At 36.2% G+C, this 20,946-nt stretch overlaps 1 protein-coding gene across 4 annotated transcripts; it reads right to left on the reverse strand.

Annotated features, from left to right (window-relative positions):
* Positions 1-2,897: 2,897 nt before the first annotated feature.
* LOC127410139 (consortin-like) lies at positions 2,898-20,455 on the reverse strand. Of its 4 annotated transcripts, none has more exons than XM_051645219.1 (11): positions 19,982-20,454; positions 17,399-17,512; positions 16,617-16,850; positions 13,228-13,337; positions 10,433-10,463; positions 9,892-9,978; positions 8,213-8,330; positions 7,234-7,255; positions 6,863-7,135; positions 4,913-5,054; positions 2,898-4,795 (listed from the first exon to the last, which is right to left on the reverse strand). In XM_051645219.1, the coding sequence occupies exons 3-11, from the start codon at positions 16,846-16,848 to the stop codon at positions 4,605-4,607; spliced, it is 1,206 nt and encodes a 401-aa protein (XP_051501179.1). In that variant the 5' UTR covers positions 16,849-16,850; positions 17,399-17,512; positions 19,982-20,454; the 3' UTR covers positions 2,898-4,604. The 4 variants fall into 4 exon arrangements, with proteins under 4 accessions (XP_051501179.1, XP_051501181.1, XP_051501180.1 ...); XM_051645221.1 differs by having other exon boundaries at positions 19,978-20,454; XM_051645220.1 differs by lacking the exon at positions 17,399-17,512 and having other exon boundaries at positions 19,978-20,455.
* Positions 20,456-20,946: the final 491 nt, after the last annotated feature.

The following is a 20,946-nucleotide window of genomic DNA, read 5'->3' on the forward strand; positions in this document are numbered from 1 at the left end:
CAAAAACGTAACATGGTACAATGATAGCATCAGATAGTACTTGGTACTTAGACACCATGAACTGTATAATTTGTATATATTCATATAGGCTTACAATGGTATTTAAAGGGTACTCCAAGGTAGTCCTATGGTATATTTTGATAGTGTATTACTAAAAGGTCATTCGAGCGATCATGAAATTACAAAAGTACTGCATAAGTGTGACGATAAGCAGGGCATGGCCGGGACGTGATGGTGCACGGCTGGCGCTGAATCAGATGATCAGCGGGAGAGCAAGATAAAGGGGAGCCAAAGGCGCCAGTTCGAGAGAGAGAGATACATGTGGCCATTTATACCATTAAACTTTATGTTTACTGTTCAGCAGGTTTCCGCCTCCTCCTTGCCCGTCCTTTAACTGTTACAGTGGTGCTGAAACTCGGGAGGGAGGAGGGATGCACTGTCACGGAGTCCTCGCTGCCATCCGCCAGGGGAGCAGCCGCGCCTGTCTGCCTGGGGAAGGAGGGGTCGCTGCCGTCCTCCAGGGGAGGAGTGAGCTGTTGTCCGTCAGAGGGCGGAGGAGTGATTGAGGACCAGGCGACAGCGCATCCGGGAGCCGGAGAGCAAGTTTTTCTCTCTCTCTCTCTCTCTCTCTCTCTGTGTGTCTCAGCTCGCCCTTTCCCTCTCCCCACGCCTCCCCTCGTCTCTCCCCCATGTTCACAGGAGGCGGGGTCGACCACCAGCTGACGGAACGGCCGGAAGGGTAGCGTCTCCCCTCCAGAGGTGGGGGGGGGAGCAAGTCAGTCTGATGGTGCCCCGACCTGAATCTGGAGGGGGAGGAGTGTGACGAGGAGGAGGGCGTGGCTGGGCCGTGTACGGCGCTGAATCAGATTATCAGCGGGAGAGCAAGATAAAAGGGAGCCGGAGGCGCCAGTTCGAGAGAGAGAGACACGCGGCCACGTTGCATTTGTGTCTGTGTTCGTTTATGTTTTATGTTGTTTTAAGTTCATTTATACCATTAAACTTTACTTGACTGTTAAGCCCGCCTCCTCCTTGCCCGTACTTTAACTGTTACAGTAGCGCATCCCTCCTCCCTCCCGGGTTTCTGCACCACTGTAGCAGGTAAAGGATGGGCAAGGAGGAGGTGGGAACCGGCTGAACAGTCAACATAAAGTTTAATAAGAAACTCAACATAAAATAAACATAAGGACACACATGCAGCGCGGCCGCGTGTCTCTCTCGAACTGGGCCCTTCGGCTCCCCTTTATCTCGATCTCCGCTGATCAGCTCTGTGCACCATCACGACCCGGCCACGCCCACCTCCTTGTCACAATAACACAAATGAACAACGTATACACATAATATGTCGTTATTTATAGAGCTGCTTTTCCATACTCTCTTAGTGTTAAACCTATTATAATGAATTATATTTATTTACTATTTAATCACTTTAATGTAAGTGTTCCAAAAATAAAGTCAAAATGTAACATTAAAAACCGGAAACTTCTTGCTAAACACATAATGGACAATTGACTAATTATTCGTCTTGCTCTCACGGCTGACAATCACGTAAACAAGAGTCTCAGCTGCACGAATGAGAGTTTTCTCCAGTCGCTCGCGGTTTCAGCCCGGACCCTCGGTACCCGTTCGGTACCCACTACAAACTGACCGGTAACACCAATTCTGCCACACATTGCACTAGAGAGACATCTTGTGATGGAAAGGTGCTATTACAGCAGCAGTGGAGAGTAATGGACGGTAATGCATTGGAGGATAAATACATCATGTTTGCTGTATATTCTGTTAATATGCTGGAATGTCAATATATTACATATATAAGTTAATATATGTGAATATTGATAGCAATAAAGAAAATTTAAATGTCAGCATGAGTTAGACGGTAACTGCACACTCACAACTTGTTAGTGCTAAATGATTAAAATGTAGTGACTGCTTTTGAATGGATCAATCAAATTCTTTTAAGACCATATGTAAAAACACCTCCCCCTAAAGTAATGTATATGTTTTTGTGATGATTCACATATTGGAAAATATTAACATTTTTGTACTTTTTGCACAGCAATAATGACAATGCAATGATAATGACATTGCCTCTTAGGGCAATTTCACTATAATTACTTTTTTTTTTCTCTCTCTCTGTGCATCTTAAAGGGGTCATGCATGATGAATAGCCTACAATTTCCAATGATCTTTTGACCTGTAAGAGCTCATTGTACTATAAAGACATACTGCAAGTTTCAGAACTCAAAACTTCCTCCTCAATACAAAAAGAGCATGTATTTAAACCAAGCAGCAAAAACGTCTAGTTTGGATATTCCCTACTTTGTGACATCACACAGATTAATACATTACCACATGCTTGCCTCTACAGCAAGTCATCAATGCCTACTTTTACATAATCGCACCCTGGATGCGTATTTGCACCCATCTGCACTATTTTTAATTGTAGGTCTATGTAAACGTACACGTTTTGATGTTTCCGATGATGTGCGGCACGTTTTAAGAGCGGTACAAGCTCACCTTTTAAAAACGCACCTGTCTGCTCCATTCCAACGCTGCTGCTGGCTGAGAGAACCACGTCTCCTCCAGAGTAATAAGACCATGGAAGATGTGAAATGTCGCGCCTGTAAAGACCAGCATCTCCATGTCATGAATGCTTCATTTTTTGTATTGTGTTCTGAAATTAAATTAGCTACTGTGGGGTGACACATTGGTTTCCAAAAAGAGAAGACTGCTACTACACCATGGATTTTATTATGTGAGCCAATTTCATTTCCTGGTGTACCATCTATTCATCCTTTCAGAGGAACATTTCACTACTTTCATAGGCTGATCTACAGTACACAAACCTATTATCACTTTTAATATGTAAGACATTCCCAGTCATAGTTCAGAGATGGAATTTGTTTTATTTGGGAAAGAAAAGCAGCAGAAAAAAAAAAAAATATATATATATATATATATATATACATATACACACACACACACACACACACACACAACTGGTCAAAATTTTTAAACACTCATTTTTTTTTATAATTTTTTTTTTTCACATTTTAGGATAATAGTAAAGTCATCAAAACTTTGGAATAACATAAATGGAACTATGGGAATTATGTTGTGACTAAACAAAATCCAAAATAAATCAAAACTGTGTTATATTTTAGCATCTTCAAAGTAGTAACCCTTTGCCTAGAATTTGCAGACATGTACTCTTGACATTTTCTCAACCAACTTCTTGAGGTATCACCCTGGGATGCTTTTTAAACAGTATTGAAGGAGTTCCCATCTATGTTGGGCACTTATTGGTTGCTTTTCTTTATTATTTGGTCCAAGTCATCAATTTCAAAAACTGTTTTTTTTTTATTTTTATTAAATTTTAGATTTATAACTAAATAAATTAATATGGTGGCACAATTATATTTTTGTCTACAAAACGAATTTCAAACATTTAAGCATCCGCCTTCAGATCAAAAGATTTTTAAGATCATGAGAAACATTTCGGTCAAGTGTTTCAAAACTTTTGACCGGTAGAGTATATATATATATATATATATATATATATATATATATATATATATATATATATATATATATATATATATATATATACAATGAAACACCATTTCTGTTCTGAGGATAACATTAAAATGTTTCAAATGAAAAGGGATACAATTTAATGACAGCTTCTGTCACTTTCATTGAATGAAAGAAAAAAATGCAATGAAAGTGAAAGGTGACTGAGGATGTCATTCAGCCTCACATCCACTTTTGAAACAACATGAGGGTGAGTAAATGATGGCCGAATTTTTATTTTTGGGTGAACTATCCTTTTAAGGATACCTCTTAATGTCTCAAACTCAGTATGATTGTTTTAAAACATGTTTATAACTAGATAAACAAAAAAACAAAAAAAAAAAAAAAAAAACAAATACTATTGTTTGTTGGAGACCACAGAGGAAAGGATCTAGCACTGAACTGACAGAACCAAGTCAAAACCAATCATCATTATTGTACAACAAATGTACTATTCGGTATGTGCTTGGAAATGTCAATCATAAAGCCATCTGTGTTTGATAAGTTAACATCCCATAAGTTAACATGGTTACATACACACATTCTGTCTTATTCATATTGATATCTTAGTTTCAGTGGTTAAAGTACTAATGTAAGTTGCCAAGACTATCTCAATAAAAAATTAAGTACAAAGATAAGAATGGAGTGTAGTGTACAAAAATGTACATGAAGCATTAAAGAAAATTAGTTTAAGAGTTACTGGCTCCAAATGCATTTCTTTCAATGCGTGTAGTTGCTTATCAGAGGAATGGCAGTAGTACCTGTATATTAAGATCATCTTCTCCTCTAAGCCTGATTTAGTACCAATATCAAGTATCCAAGCCTGTTTATGCATTAGGAAGCCCTGCGTGATTTGTATAGGCTTAATACATAAATATTTATTAAGGCCAGTCTCGTAATGTGCATTAGTGCATAATAATCTCAGATGAATACTGTTGTCTGCCCATAGACAGTCCAAGGAAATTATAATGTAAAGACAAAGTTCCACTTAAAGTTGAGTAAAATAACTACTATGATTCACCAGAAGAGAGCTACTGTGTGAGAGCGTCCACTCCTCGTCGTACAGGTCCAAAATAAAAGTCCATGTTATGAGAGAAGTTGACACAAACATTAGAGTACGCCTCTCCAATGAGGCAATAAAGAGCAGTCCCACTGATGCTTATCACGATGGTAACCAGACACAAGAGGAGAAGAATGAGGCAAGAGTTTCTAGTTGACTCATCTGTATGCATTAGAAAGGAATGAGCTCAAATCCTTCTCGAATTCATGCAAAACAGAAATATGAACATATAAAGGTCTTGTGTGACCATTTGTACACAATAATGAGGTGAAATCGTACCTTGATCGAAAGCATCATCTGGCTCTCTAAAGCGGACCTTGCGCTTAGTTGAGTCTTTGTCTGGAGCAGGATTAAGATTCTCTGCTCCTCTTATGCAAACTCTCTTTTTTAATATAGACACTAAACCATCTGAGGGAAACATCTAGAGAGATAGCAGACATAAAGAATGAAAACTCTTGAAATAAAACTGTACAAAGTGTGATGTGTAGAATCTTAATGTACTGGGTGTAGATTCGTTTTTAAAGACCAAATTCCTATGTTTATATATTTTCTATTGAAACATAAGGACTTTTCTCTTGTTCTAAATAGCCATTAGGCTTTAGTTTAGATTACGTCACAGCCGTGAACCATGTTTCCCTACTTGCTATTGCTAGTCGGTGGTAGGTGGTATTAGGGAACATTCTGATTCTAGCATTTTATTGGGAAAATATTTGTATATGCCCCTGAGTGTCTTTGCCTCTGAACAGAATGTTTTAAATGTGTGTATCTGCTAATAATTAATTTGGTCAACTTTTAGGAGCACACTATCATATACAGTACATGGCCTTAAAGCTAGTAGACATGAATAATAATAAAAACTGATAGACATTAAAGCCACAAAAGTCAAATTTTCAAAAGCATGCAAGTGCTAAATAGCATGCAATATCATGTAATAACAACCATGTACCACATGGAGTCAGTATGTTCAACAGCATAAAGAACAACATTATTCTGATCACACTCAGGCTTGTTCATCATGTTTACATGTTTGTCTTTTTAATATGCTTTATAATAGTGCTTGAGAGTCATGAAATACAGTTTTGTTTTGTTTTTTTAAGGTAATTTTCGGGACCAAAACAGAAGAGTCTCTCCAAATTACTATTAACAAATTGTCCCAACAATTGTGTGCAACAAGCAAACAAATCATGTAATGATTACTCATTTGTAGTGTTTGTCTGAATTACAGTGTGAACTGTGAAAAATGTCTGTATGATGCAGTTCTGGTGAAGGTTTATGCACTTGGAGTGTTATATAAGAGAACCACGCCCAATAGCTATGGAAACCATACACTCCCTGAATTCCTTTTCATCAAATTCCTGCAGCTGGCTGTCATAAAGCTATGGATGACATCATACTATTTTGCTTTGAGATGTGGCATGAAAATGGGAAGAAAGTCCCATATGCTCTTTTACAACATCACATAAAAGCAATTTGAAAACCAATATCGAAGGATTAGTTCGCTCTGAAATTACATTTCTGTCATTATTTACTTACCCTCATGTTGTTCCACACCCATATGACTTTCTTTTTCCATGGAACACAATAGAATAAATTCTGAAGAATGTTACTGGTCACTTTTCTCCATGCAATAATGATGAATATGGATGCAAAAGCACCATGATACTCATAAAAGTGGTCCAAAACTGGTCTGAAAGATTCATTCATGAATCGGACTGATTTGATTTACTCAATCCAGCCGCAGTGGTTAAAAGCTCACAGGAGGAGAAGATTATCAGTGAATAAGGACTTACATTTCTGATCCTCACAAAAAGTTCTCATATGACTTCAGAGGATGTGTAATATTGCGCATAAGACATATGGACCACTTTTATAATACTTTTCTGGTGCTTTTGATTCCTTTTTTAAGCTTTAAAGCCTCAATCCCCATGGGCACTAATTGCATGGAAAAGAGCGACCAGTACAATTCTCCTTTTGTGTTCTACAGAAAAAATAAAGTAATTGGGGTTTGGAACAACATGAGGATGAGTAAACAATGACTTTAAATTTTTGGCTGAACTATTTGTTTAATACATTGCATACTTGGGCTCTAAACAGTACAAATCATTCATAAAGAAGTTGATTTGGAGAGTCTGAAGCAGACAGCTGGTGTCTTAGCATGCTGTCCTTTCCTAAGGGCAGATGGTTATATGCAAGAGATTAACATCACTCCTAGAGTGTGATTCGTCTTACCTCCTCTACCTGAATGAGTTTGGCCAGCTCATCCACAGGCCCCTGGCCACCAATCTCTGCCTCTTCCTGCAGATCCTCATTCCAGCACTCATCTTCCTCGAGACCTTCCTCCTCCTCATTTACTTCACAGTCTTCTTCTGGCTCCAGTTCAACTTCTAGCCATGAGCTGGAGTCATCCACCCAGTTTTCTTTCACGGTTGAGTTCATTAAAGCTTGTGCTTGTTTTGAGCCTCTGTGTTCCATCACATGGGTTGGGCTGTATTGTAGCATGTTCTGCAATGACAGTCTTCTTTAAAACAGACTCACGGAAACAAACTAATTAATCACAGTAAGCTTATTGGGTGGATAAGAAATCAATTCCTAAGTTTTACCTTTTCTTCAGGGAGGTTAGATCTGAAAGAAAAAAAAATAGTATTTGTCAAATGATTAAATAATTAAAAGACAATTCCGGGTTCAATACAAGTTAAGCTCAATCAACAGAATTTATGGCATAATATTGATTACCTCCTAAATTAATTTAGACTTTTCCCTCATTTTCTTTAAAAAATATGGGTTACAGTGAGGCACTTACAATGGAAGTGAATGGGGGCCAATCCGTAAACGTTAAAATACTCACTGTTTCAAAAGTATAGCCACAAGACATAAACAATATTCATGTTAAAATAACTTTAGTGTGATAAAAATGCTTGCTTACCTTTTCTGTGTAAAGTTATATCAACTTTGTTGCCATGACAACGTAAAGACGTAATCCCTGTTATCCAGCAAAAATGTTGATTTAAACAGCTTTACAGCTCAAATAATACACAAGTTTTAAAAGAAGAATTAATGTAAATGCTTTTATAAAATTATAAGCTTCACATTTCTGCCTTCAAACCCTACAAAAATGGGCCCATTCACTTCCATTGTAAGTTCCTCCACTGTTTCCTTTTAAGAAAAGGAAAGACGCATCGAAATTACATTTTTTGTGGTAATCAGCATTATACCACAAATGCTGTCAATTAAGCTAAACTTGTATTGAACCCGAAATATGCCTTTAAAGAACTTCTTCATTACACTATATTATAATTCTGTATTCTGTACGTTAATAATTCATCTAATGGTTTACCGGTAATTCCTTTTATTAATTTAGAACAGCAAATCGTTTTTTAAAGGTTTGATTGTGAGGCTCACCGTGAGGCCTTAAAATACAGTATCAAACTTTATTTTATATAGCACATTTAAAAAGTACATTGTAAAGAAAATTTGGGGGGGGGGGGGTTGACTCTATAATTGTTGTTTTATTTTCTAAAGTGCTAAACACTGTTTTGGACAACTCTTATCTATGACTCACAGGTTTACAAGCAGTCTTACCTCTGGTGTGTTCTGCAGATGTGACTCAGCGATTCCATATGCTCTCTCTCCCTGTCCGTTCCATTAGCGTTTAAAGGAGAGTTACTTTTCATTTGGACACCGTCCTTCCACTGGGACTCTGAAACCAAACATATGGATTTGAGGCTTGTTAATGTTTGGACTCTCTCTTTTTCTTTCTTGCTCACAAATACACCCAAAACCACTTATATGCACTTAAAAATACACATAAACTACATGACAGTGTACATCTCAGTTCCTGATGTTCAACTTGAAAAAAAAAAATATATATATATTATAACAAAACAACCCTTGTACACAGTTAGGTCTTGTTGACAGTTAATCAGAAAAGGTTGGGGTGGGAGGGAGAGTTTAACCTCTGTGCTTCAGTAATATTTGTGGAGTAACAGAGAGTCAGATGTGGTTTGGGCAATGAAGCACAGATGGGAAATGAGCTGTTTCCTGAGATCAAACCATAACACTGCTGTTTACTTTTAAAGGATGAAACTGGTAATTAAACTTACAACACAATTTTCCTATTTATAAAAGGGGTCTCATCATTAAAAGATAAAACAATATTTTAGGAAATCCTGTTACATGCAAACAATGTGACCTCCCTTGGTTAAAGTCATTTAAGCAATAGCTTTTCTAATGATCATAATTCCCTACTGAAAACCATGTAGATTAGCCTAAGATGGTTTGCTGGTCTTAGCTGGTCTGTTTGCTGGTTTTAGAGGGATTTTGAGCACTAGTCAGCAGTTAGGCTGGGAGCTAGACCAGCTGAAGTCCCCTTAGTCAGGCAGTTAGACCAGCTAGACCATCTTAAACCAGCAAGTACGTCCAGTTTAAGACCAGCAAACAAGCTTTTGCTAGTTTAAAGGGATAGTTCATTCAAATGTGAAAATACTCACATAAAATACTCACTTTCATGCCATCCCAAATGTATATGACTTTATTTCTTCTGCAGAACACAAATTAAGATTTTAAGAAGAATATTTCAGCTCTGTTGGTCCATACAATGCAAGTGAATGGTGACCAGACCTTTCAAGCACCAAAAATCACATAAAGGCAGCATAAAAGTAATCCATATGACTCCAGTGGTTTAATATATGCCTTCTGAAGCAATGCAATCACTTGATGAGAAACAGATCAATATTTCAATAATTTTTTCACTTTCACTTTCAGAATGTGAAAGAGATTTTTAGTAAAAAACTATTTAAATATTGATCTGTTATTCACCCACACCTATTATATCACTTCTGAAGACATACAGCTCTGGAACCAAAAAATAACAACTGGTCAAAATGACAAAAAAGTGTTTTCAGACCTCAAATAATGCAAAGAAAACAAGTTCATATTCATTTTTAAACAACACAATACTAATGTTTTAACTTGAAATATCGATCTGTTTCTCACCCAAAGTGATTGCATTGCTTCAGATGGCATGTATTAAACCACTGGAATCATATGGATTACTTTTATGCTGCCTTTATGTGATTTTTGGAGCTTGAAAGGTCTGGTCACCATTCACTTGCATTGTTTTGACCTACAAAGCTGACGTATTCTTCTAAAAGTCTTCGTATGTGTTCAGAAAAAGAAAGACAGACATCTGGGATGGCATGGGAGAATTTTCATTTTTGGGTGAATTATCCCTTTAAGACATTTTTCAGCAGGGCTCTTACCCCATTGCTCCTGTATAGAGGCCAGATTAGACAGCAGTCTTTCATGGTACAGCTTCTCTAGTTGGAGAAATTCCACTGCCCACTGATCTGAGACAGTCAATGGCTTAAATAAACAAACACTTAGAAAGAAACTAAAATATTAAAATATCTTAGCATGTAAAACTATACCATAACAATAATACCTACTTGATCAGTATATCATTATATATCATTATGTTACTTTATAAAGGCAGACCATATGGTGACCAGAGGTGCAAAAAATCATGTTCATTAACATTTATTATAGTCATTTACAGAATAACTGTTTCTTTCATTCTTTAAAATAACTTAAACATCCACCAACACTTCCTTTTCTGCAACACCCTAAAAAACAACATGGAATAACACACCCTAATGAGCCCTCTGATGTTACATTTGCCCTGGTCACTATGACAACAGCATCAACAGGGACCGTTTAGCGATATTAAAGTAAAGACATAGAGGAAACAGACAGAGATGCATTGGCAAATTACTATGGAGGATGTAAAATGCAAAAGGATACAATCCTCTTCAAGGAAGTAGGCCTCGGCTATCTGTAATAGAAGGAAAATATCAGCAAGTAAAACATTACATCTGCTTTCCAATTTTGCTCCAAGCCATTTCTCGTCCTCCTTAAAGACTCCCAGTTGGTCCTCAATCAAGGCTGCATTTCCTGTTAGACCTGAATCTCAAGTCTTGATTTCATTTTAGTTCTCTAATCAAGAGAAGCTGCTATGGTAAAGAAGACGATCTTTAATATGACACTTAAAGAGCCCATATTATGCTCATTTACAGGTTCATAATTTTATTTTGGGGGTCTACCAGAATAGGTTTACATGCTTTAATGTTCAAAAAACACGTTATTTTTCTCATACTGTACATTGCTGGAGCACCTCTTTACACCCTCTCTCTGAAATGCTCTGTTTTATCTCCTGTCTCTTTAAAGGCCCCCTTTCCGAAAAGCCCAGTCTGCTCTGATTGGTCAGCTGGCCCAGTCTTTTGTGACTGGTCAACCACTTAGAGCATGTGTCGGAAGTATAACGCCCCTTACCGAGTTTCAGCTCCCGAGGCTTCCTGAGCAGCTGTAAACACTATTGTAACTACATTAACAATGGTGCCGGTTTTGCTGTACCAATTTAAGCCCGAGTCCGATAATGAAAGTTTGGAAGAACAAGCTGACTGACTTGAACCACCTTCACAAGCACGACTTGTGCAGGACGTTTCACAATGGTACGTTTTTAGTTTGTAGCTCTCTTACATTTCATATGTGATATCATAACTGTGTAATTTCTCTACATCACGGTAACAACGGTAGTGTAACTCGGGACCAAGTACACTGTTGATTATTGTAAACCTAAGCTTTAAGTAAAAGACACGTAGTGCATATAAGTTAGTCATCTTTTGCTGGAATGGGTGTAGCCGAACTTTTGTCGCCGGAGCAATAAACGGAGAACAGAGGCTTACTCCCGGTTGGACATTACCGGGGGTATTAGAGAGTTAGTGAGCAAGTTAGCAGTGGGCTACCGTGGATAGCGGCCGTAACATTACAGCTTGTAATTATAAGTAAACCTCCTCACTTTAGCACTGATAAAGACTCTTGAGATCGACAATTTTGTTATTGTTGTGGTTGTACTGCTGAGGAATAGTGGTAAAAATGAATTTTAACCACTGATTCTTCAATTCGTCTGCCTTTGGAAGTCCATACAAAGGTGTTTTGTTTCACAGTGAAGAAAACAGCGTCTTCTCGACATGGCGACAACACTAACCCAACTCATCCTGGCCTCGGCTAACTACCTTTCTTTGAGGGTGGGCCAAAGTAGCCCTTAGGGGGGCATTATACAAATGTGTTACATAGTGACGTAGCTATGTCATGGAAGTAATGGCTGGACTGCAAACCAGGCGTTTCAAGCAGTTCAGGAGCAGTGTTTTCTGTGGGAGAGAATAACTCCCTTTGGCGTGGACTTTGTGCTTTGTAACTTTGCAGACCTTTTACATGCACAAACAGCTATATTACACACTAAAGGAAAGGTAAAATCCCAAAAAGCATAATAGGGTCTCTTTAACAGAATAAAACGCTAAAGGAACACATATGAACATGAGAGCCACACGGGTCTGACAGTAAGGCTGGGCTGGAGAAGTCTGGCGCATTGAATAATTGACCTAATTTTTGCCCCTCTGATGCATTCTCTTGCATGGATCATACATTTTTAGTTCAGTGCTTAAGACATTAAACAGAGCTTAGGAAAAGGAAGGTTTTTTTTCTTGTGCTCTCAAATTGTATCTAATTAAAATTTCAATGGCCCCCTTTACATCTGGCATTAACATGCATTTCATGTATCTGCATGTATCCAGATCACTTACATATATTACTTAAATAGTTGTATGCAGATAACAAAAACACGTAAGCTTTTATATCATCGTCAAATGTGGTCAGAATCCATCCATGACCACCTCCAAATGTGATTTCAGTGATCCAATTACAATCTGATCACAATACATCTTTGGTGTATTTACACCTGGATTTTAAGTGCTAGCTGATTGTGGTCTGATCAATGAAAATTCTTATTTATCTGAGGTGTAAAGGGGGCCAATAAGAAGCAATTTCATCTCCTTCAAAAATAAACTATAATATATTTGACCGCTTCATGATTCTAAATAACTAGATGGAAAGAGAAAGAAACAACTCCTGTGAGCAACAAAAATGTGGGTTGTTTGTCTGGCTAAATATCTGATTAAAATCTGCATGGGGTTTAGTGTTGCTGAAGTACTTTTAAGGAAGTTTGTAGTGAAACACCTATAAAATAGACAAAAACAAGACTAAACTCTATTTAGATCACAATGCTATAGCAGTTTGTTTTGGCTAAAATTATACAGACCAGAAAGCCTTTATAAGAATAAAATCATTCCATTTACTTTCTTAGAAAAATATTTGATATATCTCACAATTTAAGATTTACAAAAGTAGAGACAAGGCTATATTACTAAGAACTGCTTCATGACAGCCAATAGGCCCAAACTAAACAACATGAACAATCTAGCTACCCTGCAAAAATTTTTGCAATCTATCACAATCCACTGAGTTCACATGAGCATTTGTCAGGTTAACAGTATGGACTGTACAGGCCATCTTTCAATTTTATTGTTCCATTTGTATCTCATGATGGATGAAGAAGTTGACAAAAACACACATGCAAGCTTTTATTAAAAATGAAACAAAAAGGCACATGCACATGAAGCCTTTGTTTGATTTTTGTTTTTGTTTTGCTATGGCCTTTACACGCGAGTAACCTTTTCAAACCCTATAGACTGAGCACACACCTGGTGTAAGGAATGAGGGAGGAGCATGTGATCATTGTCTTCAACAAGGGACTGCAGTGAAGCCAGAAGAAAAGGACTGGGCCCAGGTGGCAGAAGGCCAGAACAAGTGTCTGCAAAGAAATGGTGTAACAATAAGAAAAATCTCCAAAACCTATACTGATTTATCTATGTTAAAGATATATTTCTTGCAAAATGAAAATTAAATCATTATTTACTCACATTTATGTTGTTCCAAACCTATATGAACTTCTTTATTTCATGGGAGGACACAAAAGGAGATGTTAGGCTGAATGTCTAACAGTCATCAGTTACTTTCATTGCATCTTTTGCCATACAATGAAAGTAAATGGTGACTAAGGCCATCATTTCCTTTAGTGTTCCACAGAAGAAAGTAAGTTATTTTGAACAACATGCAGGCGATTAAATTATGAAAAATTTTAATTTTTGGGTGAACTATACCTTTAAGAAAGAGTTTTTAAAAATGTTTATTTACGAAATACATCTACATTATGTGGACATTATGGAATTTTATTTTTTGAATGATGCTTTAGCTGTTAAATAACAACCTTATTTATGAACACTCAAAAAAAAAAAAAAAAGGATTTTTGCTGCATGTTCAATTTACTTTATTAAAATGAACTAAAACAGGGTTGCTGCAGAGTTTTTTTTTAATCAAATTTAAGACTTTTTAAGACCTTTTTCGATACCTGAACAAATAAAATTAATACCGTATCCCCATACCAAAACAAACACAAACAATCTCAAAATAAATCATATCACAGACTCTTACTTAAACAGGCAGGGGCACACATTCAGCACGGCCTTAACATTGCTTATCACCATTATATAAATAAATACAAATTAGAGGTCGACCAATATTGGATTCTGCTGATATAATAATGTGTTGAAAGAAAAGCAATTAATCTGCCAATAGTTTTTAAAATTGGTAGCCTATATTAAATGTTCTTAGTCTTGCCTTCCTGTGATGGGGAGGGCCAGAGAGAGGCTACAAGAGTCCAAACTTTATTAAATTCTAGACTCAGTTTTTAACCAAGAGAAGAAAAAAAAAATTCACAGCGCAGAACTTTTCACTTTAAAGGCTGAAATACACCGGGGACTCTTATTTTGAAATGTTTGCACTTCACTGCTTCCAGCTGCTCATTCAGACAGATAAGGGAAATAAAATGTGCACTTCTACAATAATCTACAATGTATGACATAATAAACAATTAAATTAAACATTGTCATATTTCATCAACACTATATCATCATATCATGTTGATGATTAGTGATCGCTTGTCATAAATTTCCGATCTGTCCTAATGATTGCGAACTGCTCCGCAACAGCTGGAAACACTCACAAGCCTCCGCATGCTTGAAGAAAATACAACAGTGCCGTGTTTTCACTCTGAAGGATGTAGCGCATGCATTTATTTAATGAAATTGTATTCTTTTGAAGTTTGATAATCGCATTAGTTCATTTCACGATTCCTGTCTTTCCGCTCTCAAATTTAAGACCTCTTTAAATGATAATTAAGACTTTTGTTGTATCATTTAAGATATTTAAGACTTTTTATGACCCTAAATTTTGGAAAACTGAATTTAAGACATTTTAAGACTTTTAAAGGATCCACAGGAACCCTGTAAAAAACATTTGTCACAACTTGATTTTATTGTGTTCTATCCATTTAAATTTGTAAAATGGAAGTTTACTTAATCCATTTGAGTTGGGACTACATGAATAATTTTTGTTAATGTATAATGTCACATGAAACTGATTGCTCGTTTCGTTGAGCAAATGTTGTGCTAACCATCACAGTTACTAAACTAACATTCACTTTCATTAGTTAGTACATAAAGAAATAAAAGAGATTTATTTGAGTTACACTGACATGTCTAATTTTGTTGGGTTTACCCAATTCAACTACGTTCTTTCTACACAAAGTGTTTGTGTTGAGATTACATAGTAATTTTAAGTTAAGAAAACTCATCAGTTGAATTCAGTTCAATTCAATTGATCCAATTGATCAATTGATTGAATCAAGTTCAGCAAAATAACTAGTAATTACTTGAGTGTTTTATATATGCTAAACCAAACTCTCTTTAAAGGCAAGACAGTCCACTAGGCGGCCATCTTGGGAACGCTCCCAAGCAGCTATTTTCTATGTATACAAGCGGCAAGAAAGTATAGCTCCTATCTACTTGAAAGGGAAAAGACTGAAATCGAAAGAAACCTCTAAAAATGTTGGTCAAGATTATGATCAAAGAAAATATTTCAAATCAGCAGTAAAATATGACAACAATGGTATCATAAATTGTGCTTCTTTAGCTCAGAAAACACACAAAAAAAAATGCTATTTGTCAGGCTGGTCCACCTAATGCAAATGCGCATTCTCGAGTTGACCTGACAGGCAATGTCTGTAAAAGGTGATAGGCTCTTTTACCGGTGAGTATTCCATTTTCTACATCCGCCTTATTGGGCGTTCCAATTTCTCCCATTCATTTTCATTAAAGTGGTCCGACTCTGGAAAAATAGTCTCTGGCTAAACGCAGTACAATTTGAGTACATTCAGTCATTTAAATATCAGTATTACTAATGTTAATGTTCAATTAACTACATGTCTAGCATGCTAACAGTGAAAGGCAGGTAAAATGTATTTTGAATGTTTTCATGTCGTAGCAACTCATAACTTAATTAATTCATAACCTATTACATTTGCCAACTATTATTATGTTTTGTGCTCATTACATTATTATGTTAAGAGAAAATTATTATAATATAAACATTATGTTTCACGTATACATTCTGTGCTGTTATTACATTATGTAATGTGATTACGTCATAAGTTGCTACAGTGAGTTTATAATGTAATACATTTCTCGTAATATAAACCTATAACATTATGTGAAAAACTTTATAACATTATGCGCCCACAATTTTATTAAGTTTTGAGAAAATTATTATATTATGAACATTTATTACTTATTACATTATGTGCAGTTATTACATTATAGGCTACTTTGTTATTATGTTATGAGTTGCTACACATGTTGATGTATGGTATGTGACTATACAGTAGGCGACAATTTAACACTTTAAGTATTTTTAGATTCCTGTTTAATGTTAGAGTGTGCTTCCACCAAAACTATTAAATATTGCACTGAAAAAAGCTACATGAAGCACAATTAATAAAAAAGAACGCAGGTATCTCGAGACTTGTTTTTTAAAGTTGAAGTTCTTTTTAACTTGACATCACGAGATGCAGCTCAATGGTCAAAGACGTCCATCTATTTCATGTTTACATAGAAACAGAGTAAAAAAAACAGTGCATATGGACACATAAATGTGTTTGGTGTGAACGGCCTTACAATACTGCAATATGGAATACCTTGATCTAAAGAGTGACTATGGCTCTTGATGTTGTTTTGAGACCTCTCTTGTGAGCTCCTGTTCTCTGAATTGTGCTTAGTGGCATCCAATTCCATATCATCTGTCTCTTTCATCTTGTTCTGATTCACATCAGAAAATGTAAGGCAAGGGTTGATGATATCTTCTGTGGTCTCGGTAATACTGCTCATCTCTGTCCATTTTACAGACTCCTTTGTCTCAGGCTCCTCCATAACTGTGAAGTGATCACAAAGAAGATAAAAGATCATAAAACGAAGCTAAATGCCTATGACTACAAACCCGTATGACTTTCCTTCTTCCATAAAACACAAAAGGCAAATTGTTAAGGACCGACAGCCTCAGTCACCATTCACTTTCATTGTTTGTATAAAAGATGAAATTAAAGTAAATAGTGACTGTCAGTCCCTTTAGCATTCCATGAAAGAGAGAATGTCATACAGGTTTGGAACAATATGAAGGTGAGTAAATGATGGTAGAGTTTGAATTTCAGGTTAATACCACAGCAAAAATATTTTAGATCTAACGTTTAACACTTGATCACTGTTTTCCTTACAGATATTACAACACTACAGTACCCTGCTGTCCCCCATGTTTATGTAGATGTTATCTTTCATTAGTGAGAATCCATTACAATGTTCACAAAGTTCAAGCCTCTTTCTCCAAAATAATTCAGAGAGGAAACACAGGTAGGAAAATGTATGTTTTGCACAAAAAAAATAAAATAAAATAATAATAATAATAATAATTTTCAAGCAGATCTACCTCAACCACACTTGAGGATTTCTCTCTCTGCAGTGCAAAGCTGTCAAACAGGATGTCCCAACAGTGTACCAACACTCACTGTTGGCTCCACTAACTTCGGTGAGGCCCTTATTCCTAAAACCAGCAGCAAGAGCAAACTGACAGGTGTATTCAAAAACAAGGGACAGTAATAGCAGCGATGCATTATTCATGGGATGCTTGTCTTTCATTGTGTCCATGCACTCAGAGGGATGAGCAGTGAAACAAGAGATAAAGAGATGGAAAAAGCAGGACACTGTGGATGTGTGAATTCATTTTATATCAAATGTCACTGTCAGTGTGGATGAATGGTGAAGACTGAAAGCAAAGCTGAGATGCTTCTTGACATGACATGACCAAAGGTGGCCTGATAAGTGTCAACGTGAAACCTTAGAGCTCAATGTGGAGAGTATTTAACAAGACATACTGAGATTGACAATGTGCCTGGAAGAGTTATGTAATGAGATTTACTGGTTAAAGGAATAGTTCACCAAAAATGTATATTCTGTAATTACTTACTCAACCCCTTGTCGTTCCAAATGCAACTCTCTTGACTCTTGGGAGGGGAGGGGGCGATGCGTGCATTAGCGTCTGCTAGCGGGAAGTCGTTAATCACTTGACTATCGGTACTCCCTGCTGAGTTAATTGATCAAGCAACAGGAAAAAAGGATCCAACATGACAGAAAAAATTGTTCTGTCACCGGGGCGGGCTCTTGTGTTCTCTTCAAGTGACCAATGACATTCTTCTTTTATTAAAGAACTAACAAGATGTCAAGCTGATCTGAATGTTTTCATCACACTCAGCTGCATATCATCACAAACGCTGAGTGTAATCCATGGTGATTTGTCACCAAGCATTTTTCAACACTGAAATGACTAAGGAAAATCAGAAAGCAGAGGCAGAACATTATGTTTTAATTGAACATAATTTCTTTACTCACTGAAAGCTGCATATGGACATAAGCGTTCTACGGCAATCCTCGAGGGGAGAAATACACAATCACACATTTTCACCAGATATGAATCACTTCCTAAATCACTCTTTTATAAATGTTTAAGCTCACGCGGTACTCCTGTTGTTATTTCAGCGAGCTCCAGGTGACAGATAATCAGAGAGAGAGATGCAGTGAGTTGGTATGTGTGTCAACCATCCACAATTTGTATCAGCAAGTGTGTCATACCTACGACTGAAGAGAGTGAGATCTCAGCAAAACAGTCTGCATGTGTGACACCTTTGGCCAAAATCGAGTTGTTTTCAGTCTTGTTTAAGGTAATATTCACTATCATTGTTTGGAAAAAAGATTAAAGTTGGTGTACTGGTGACTGAGCCATTCAGTCCAATTATGCATAACATCTCCTTTCGTGTTCTACAGAATAAAATAAGTCATATGTGTATGGAACGACATGAGCGTGAGTAAATGATGACTGTTTTACAGTAGCACTACAAAACATAATCATCTTAAACACCAGAGAAATTTAAGATGACATGAAGAAGATAATATCAAGAACAACATAACTGTTTGCATTCCTCTTGCTGAAGCCAAACTAAGAAGATTTTTAAGAACAACTTGTGCTGAAATATTTTTTATAAATACTGAACAAATTGATTATATGCAATATAGTGGGCTGATCTTTTAAACCATATAGTAGTTTGCAGTAATGAAGCACAACTGACAAAACCTTGAATCTGAAGTTGTGATCACTAACAAAGAAGTACCATGGTATTATTATGTTTTTGGACATGTACCATGGTAATATCACAGTATTCTTAAACATGGTGCCGTTCAAATACTGTGGTATTTGAATATGTCAGTCATTCAGTACCATTGTATATACGAAAGTGCCATGGTATTACAGTCTTATACATAATTATACATGTATCATTGTATTAGTACTTTTTGTAGGGATACTGGCTGTGCTGTTGTTAACTAATAAGTTGTAGGTGGACCTTTAAGATATATATATATATATATATATATATATATATATATATATATATATATACGTGTGTGTGTGTGTATATATATATATATATATATATATATATATATATATATATATATATATTTTTTTTTTTTTTTTTTAAACCATAAATTATTACTAATGTGTAGAGTAGTATCATAAGAATGAGTTATTGATGGTGTTACACAACTGAATAATAACAATAAGACACTTTTTAGCCTTCTAAACTATACTTTTCAAACTTCCTATAAATGTTTAGAAAGAAAAAAGACAGAAAGAAACTTTGCAGAACTGCTCAGTTGCTGTCTCCACACGTTTAACTTTTAAAATGCCTGCTAACTGGATACGTGTAAATGCAAACAGCAAGAAGAGACCCAACACCATAACGTGAATTAGTATATGACATTTATATTTACATGCATTATTTCCTTGCACATAGATAGCTTATACATAAACAAAAGATGGTGTAAAGGCGCATGCTTTAATTTGTCCCATTCTCTGTAGTCGAATATAACTGTGTTTATTACTATTCATTCTCATCAACACAATTTCAAAACAATACACAAATACAAGCCACACGACTCATTGAAATGTCATACCTACGTTTGGTTTCTACAATGATGTTACAGCAGACCGCATCTGTAAATCCCTTCAACACGGACAGTTTCCATAACTGTTTCCAGACAGAGCTGCTGAATTACAGCACAGACCCCAGACACTCGTCTGTGAAATTGACACCGATCTGAAACCAGTTTCAATACCCTGTTCCTTTTTTTTTTTTTTTTTTTTTTCTTCTTCTTCTTCTTTTCATCTGTGCTGTTGTTTACGATCCAAACAAGGGCGTTTCTATTGAAGGTTTCGGTCTAAGGTCTTGGTGAGTGTTTAGCGCCACCCATCGTCTCATATGGACCACTAACACTAGAAATGTGCTTTTATCATATAAATGTGTCCATTTCACTTCATTTAGAAAAATATGTCCATTTTTATAATTGCCCACAGAATCTGAGAGATATCTAGCGTCTGTTATATTATATATTAGTCCTTAAATCACGTAAATGTGTGGAGTCATGACTGTCCTGTCACATGAAGGTAGGTTATATAGCATTCATGTTGCCTGTAAAATTTCATTTAACAATTTCATCTTCATGAAAACTACATCACATTTGCCTTAGAAGCAGTTTTGAGTGTGTGAACTAGCTTCCATTTTGATAGAACTGAAAGGTTTTTTTATATATACATTTTGTGACTGAATTTTTGTGCTAATGCTAGCTGTGTATTGAATTATTCGTGAAAACTCATCTCAGGAGTGTGTTATCTTAACTAAGCCCACAGAACCAAACAAAATCAGAATATATTTGTTAGATAACACAGTTAGTTTAAAAAAAAAAAAAAAAAAAAAAAAAAAAAAAAAAGCTGTATGGGGTTATTATTAACAAGAAACTCTACAGATTAAGTGTCAATAATCCAGTAGCCACATGTCCAAAACTAATTGACATATTTTTTTAAACCATTTCATCAAAATACATATAAACTGTGTGCTAGCATCACAGCTTTCATGGGAAACATAG

The sequence above is a fragment of the Myxocyprinus asiaticus genome, chromosome 19, assembly GCF_019703515.2.
Source record: "Myxocyprinus asiaticus isolate MX2 ecotype Aquarium Trade chromosome 19, UBuf_Myxa_2, whole genome shotgun sequence".
Lineage (NCBI taxonomy): Eukaryota > Metazoa > Chordata > Actinopteri > Cypriniformes > Catostomidae > Myxocyprinus > Myxocyprinus asiaticus.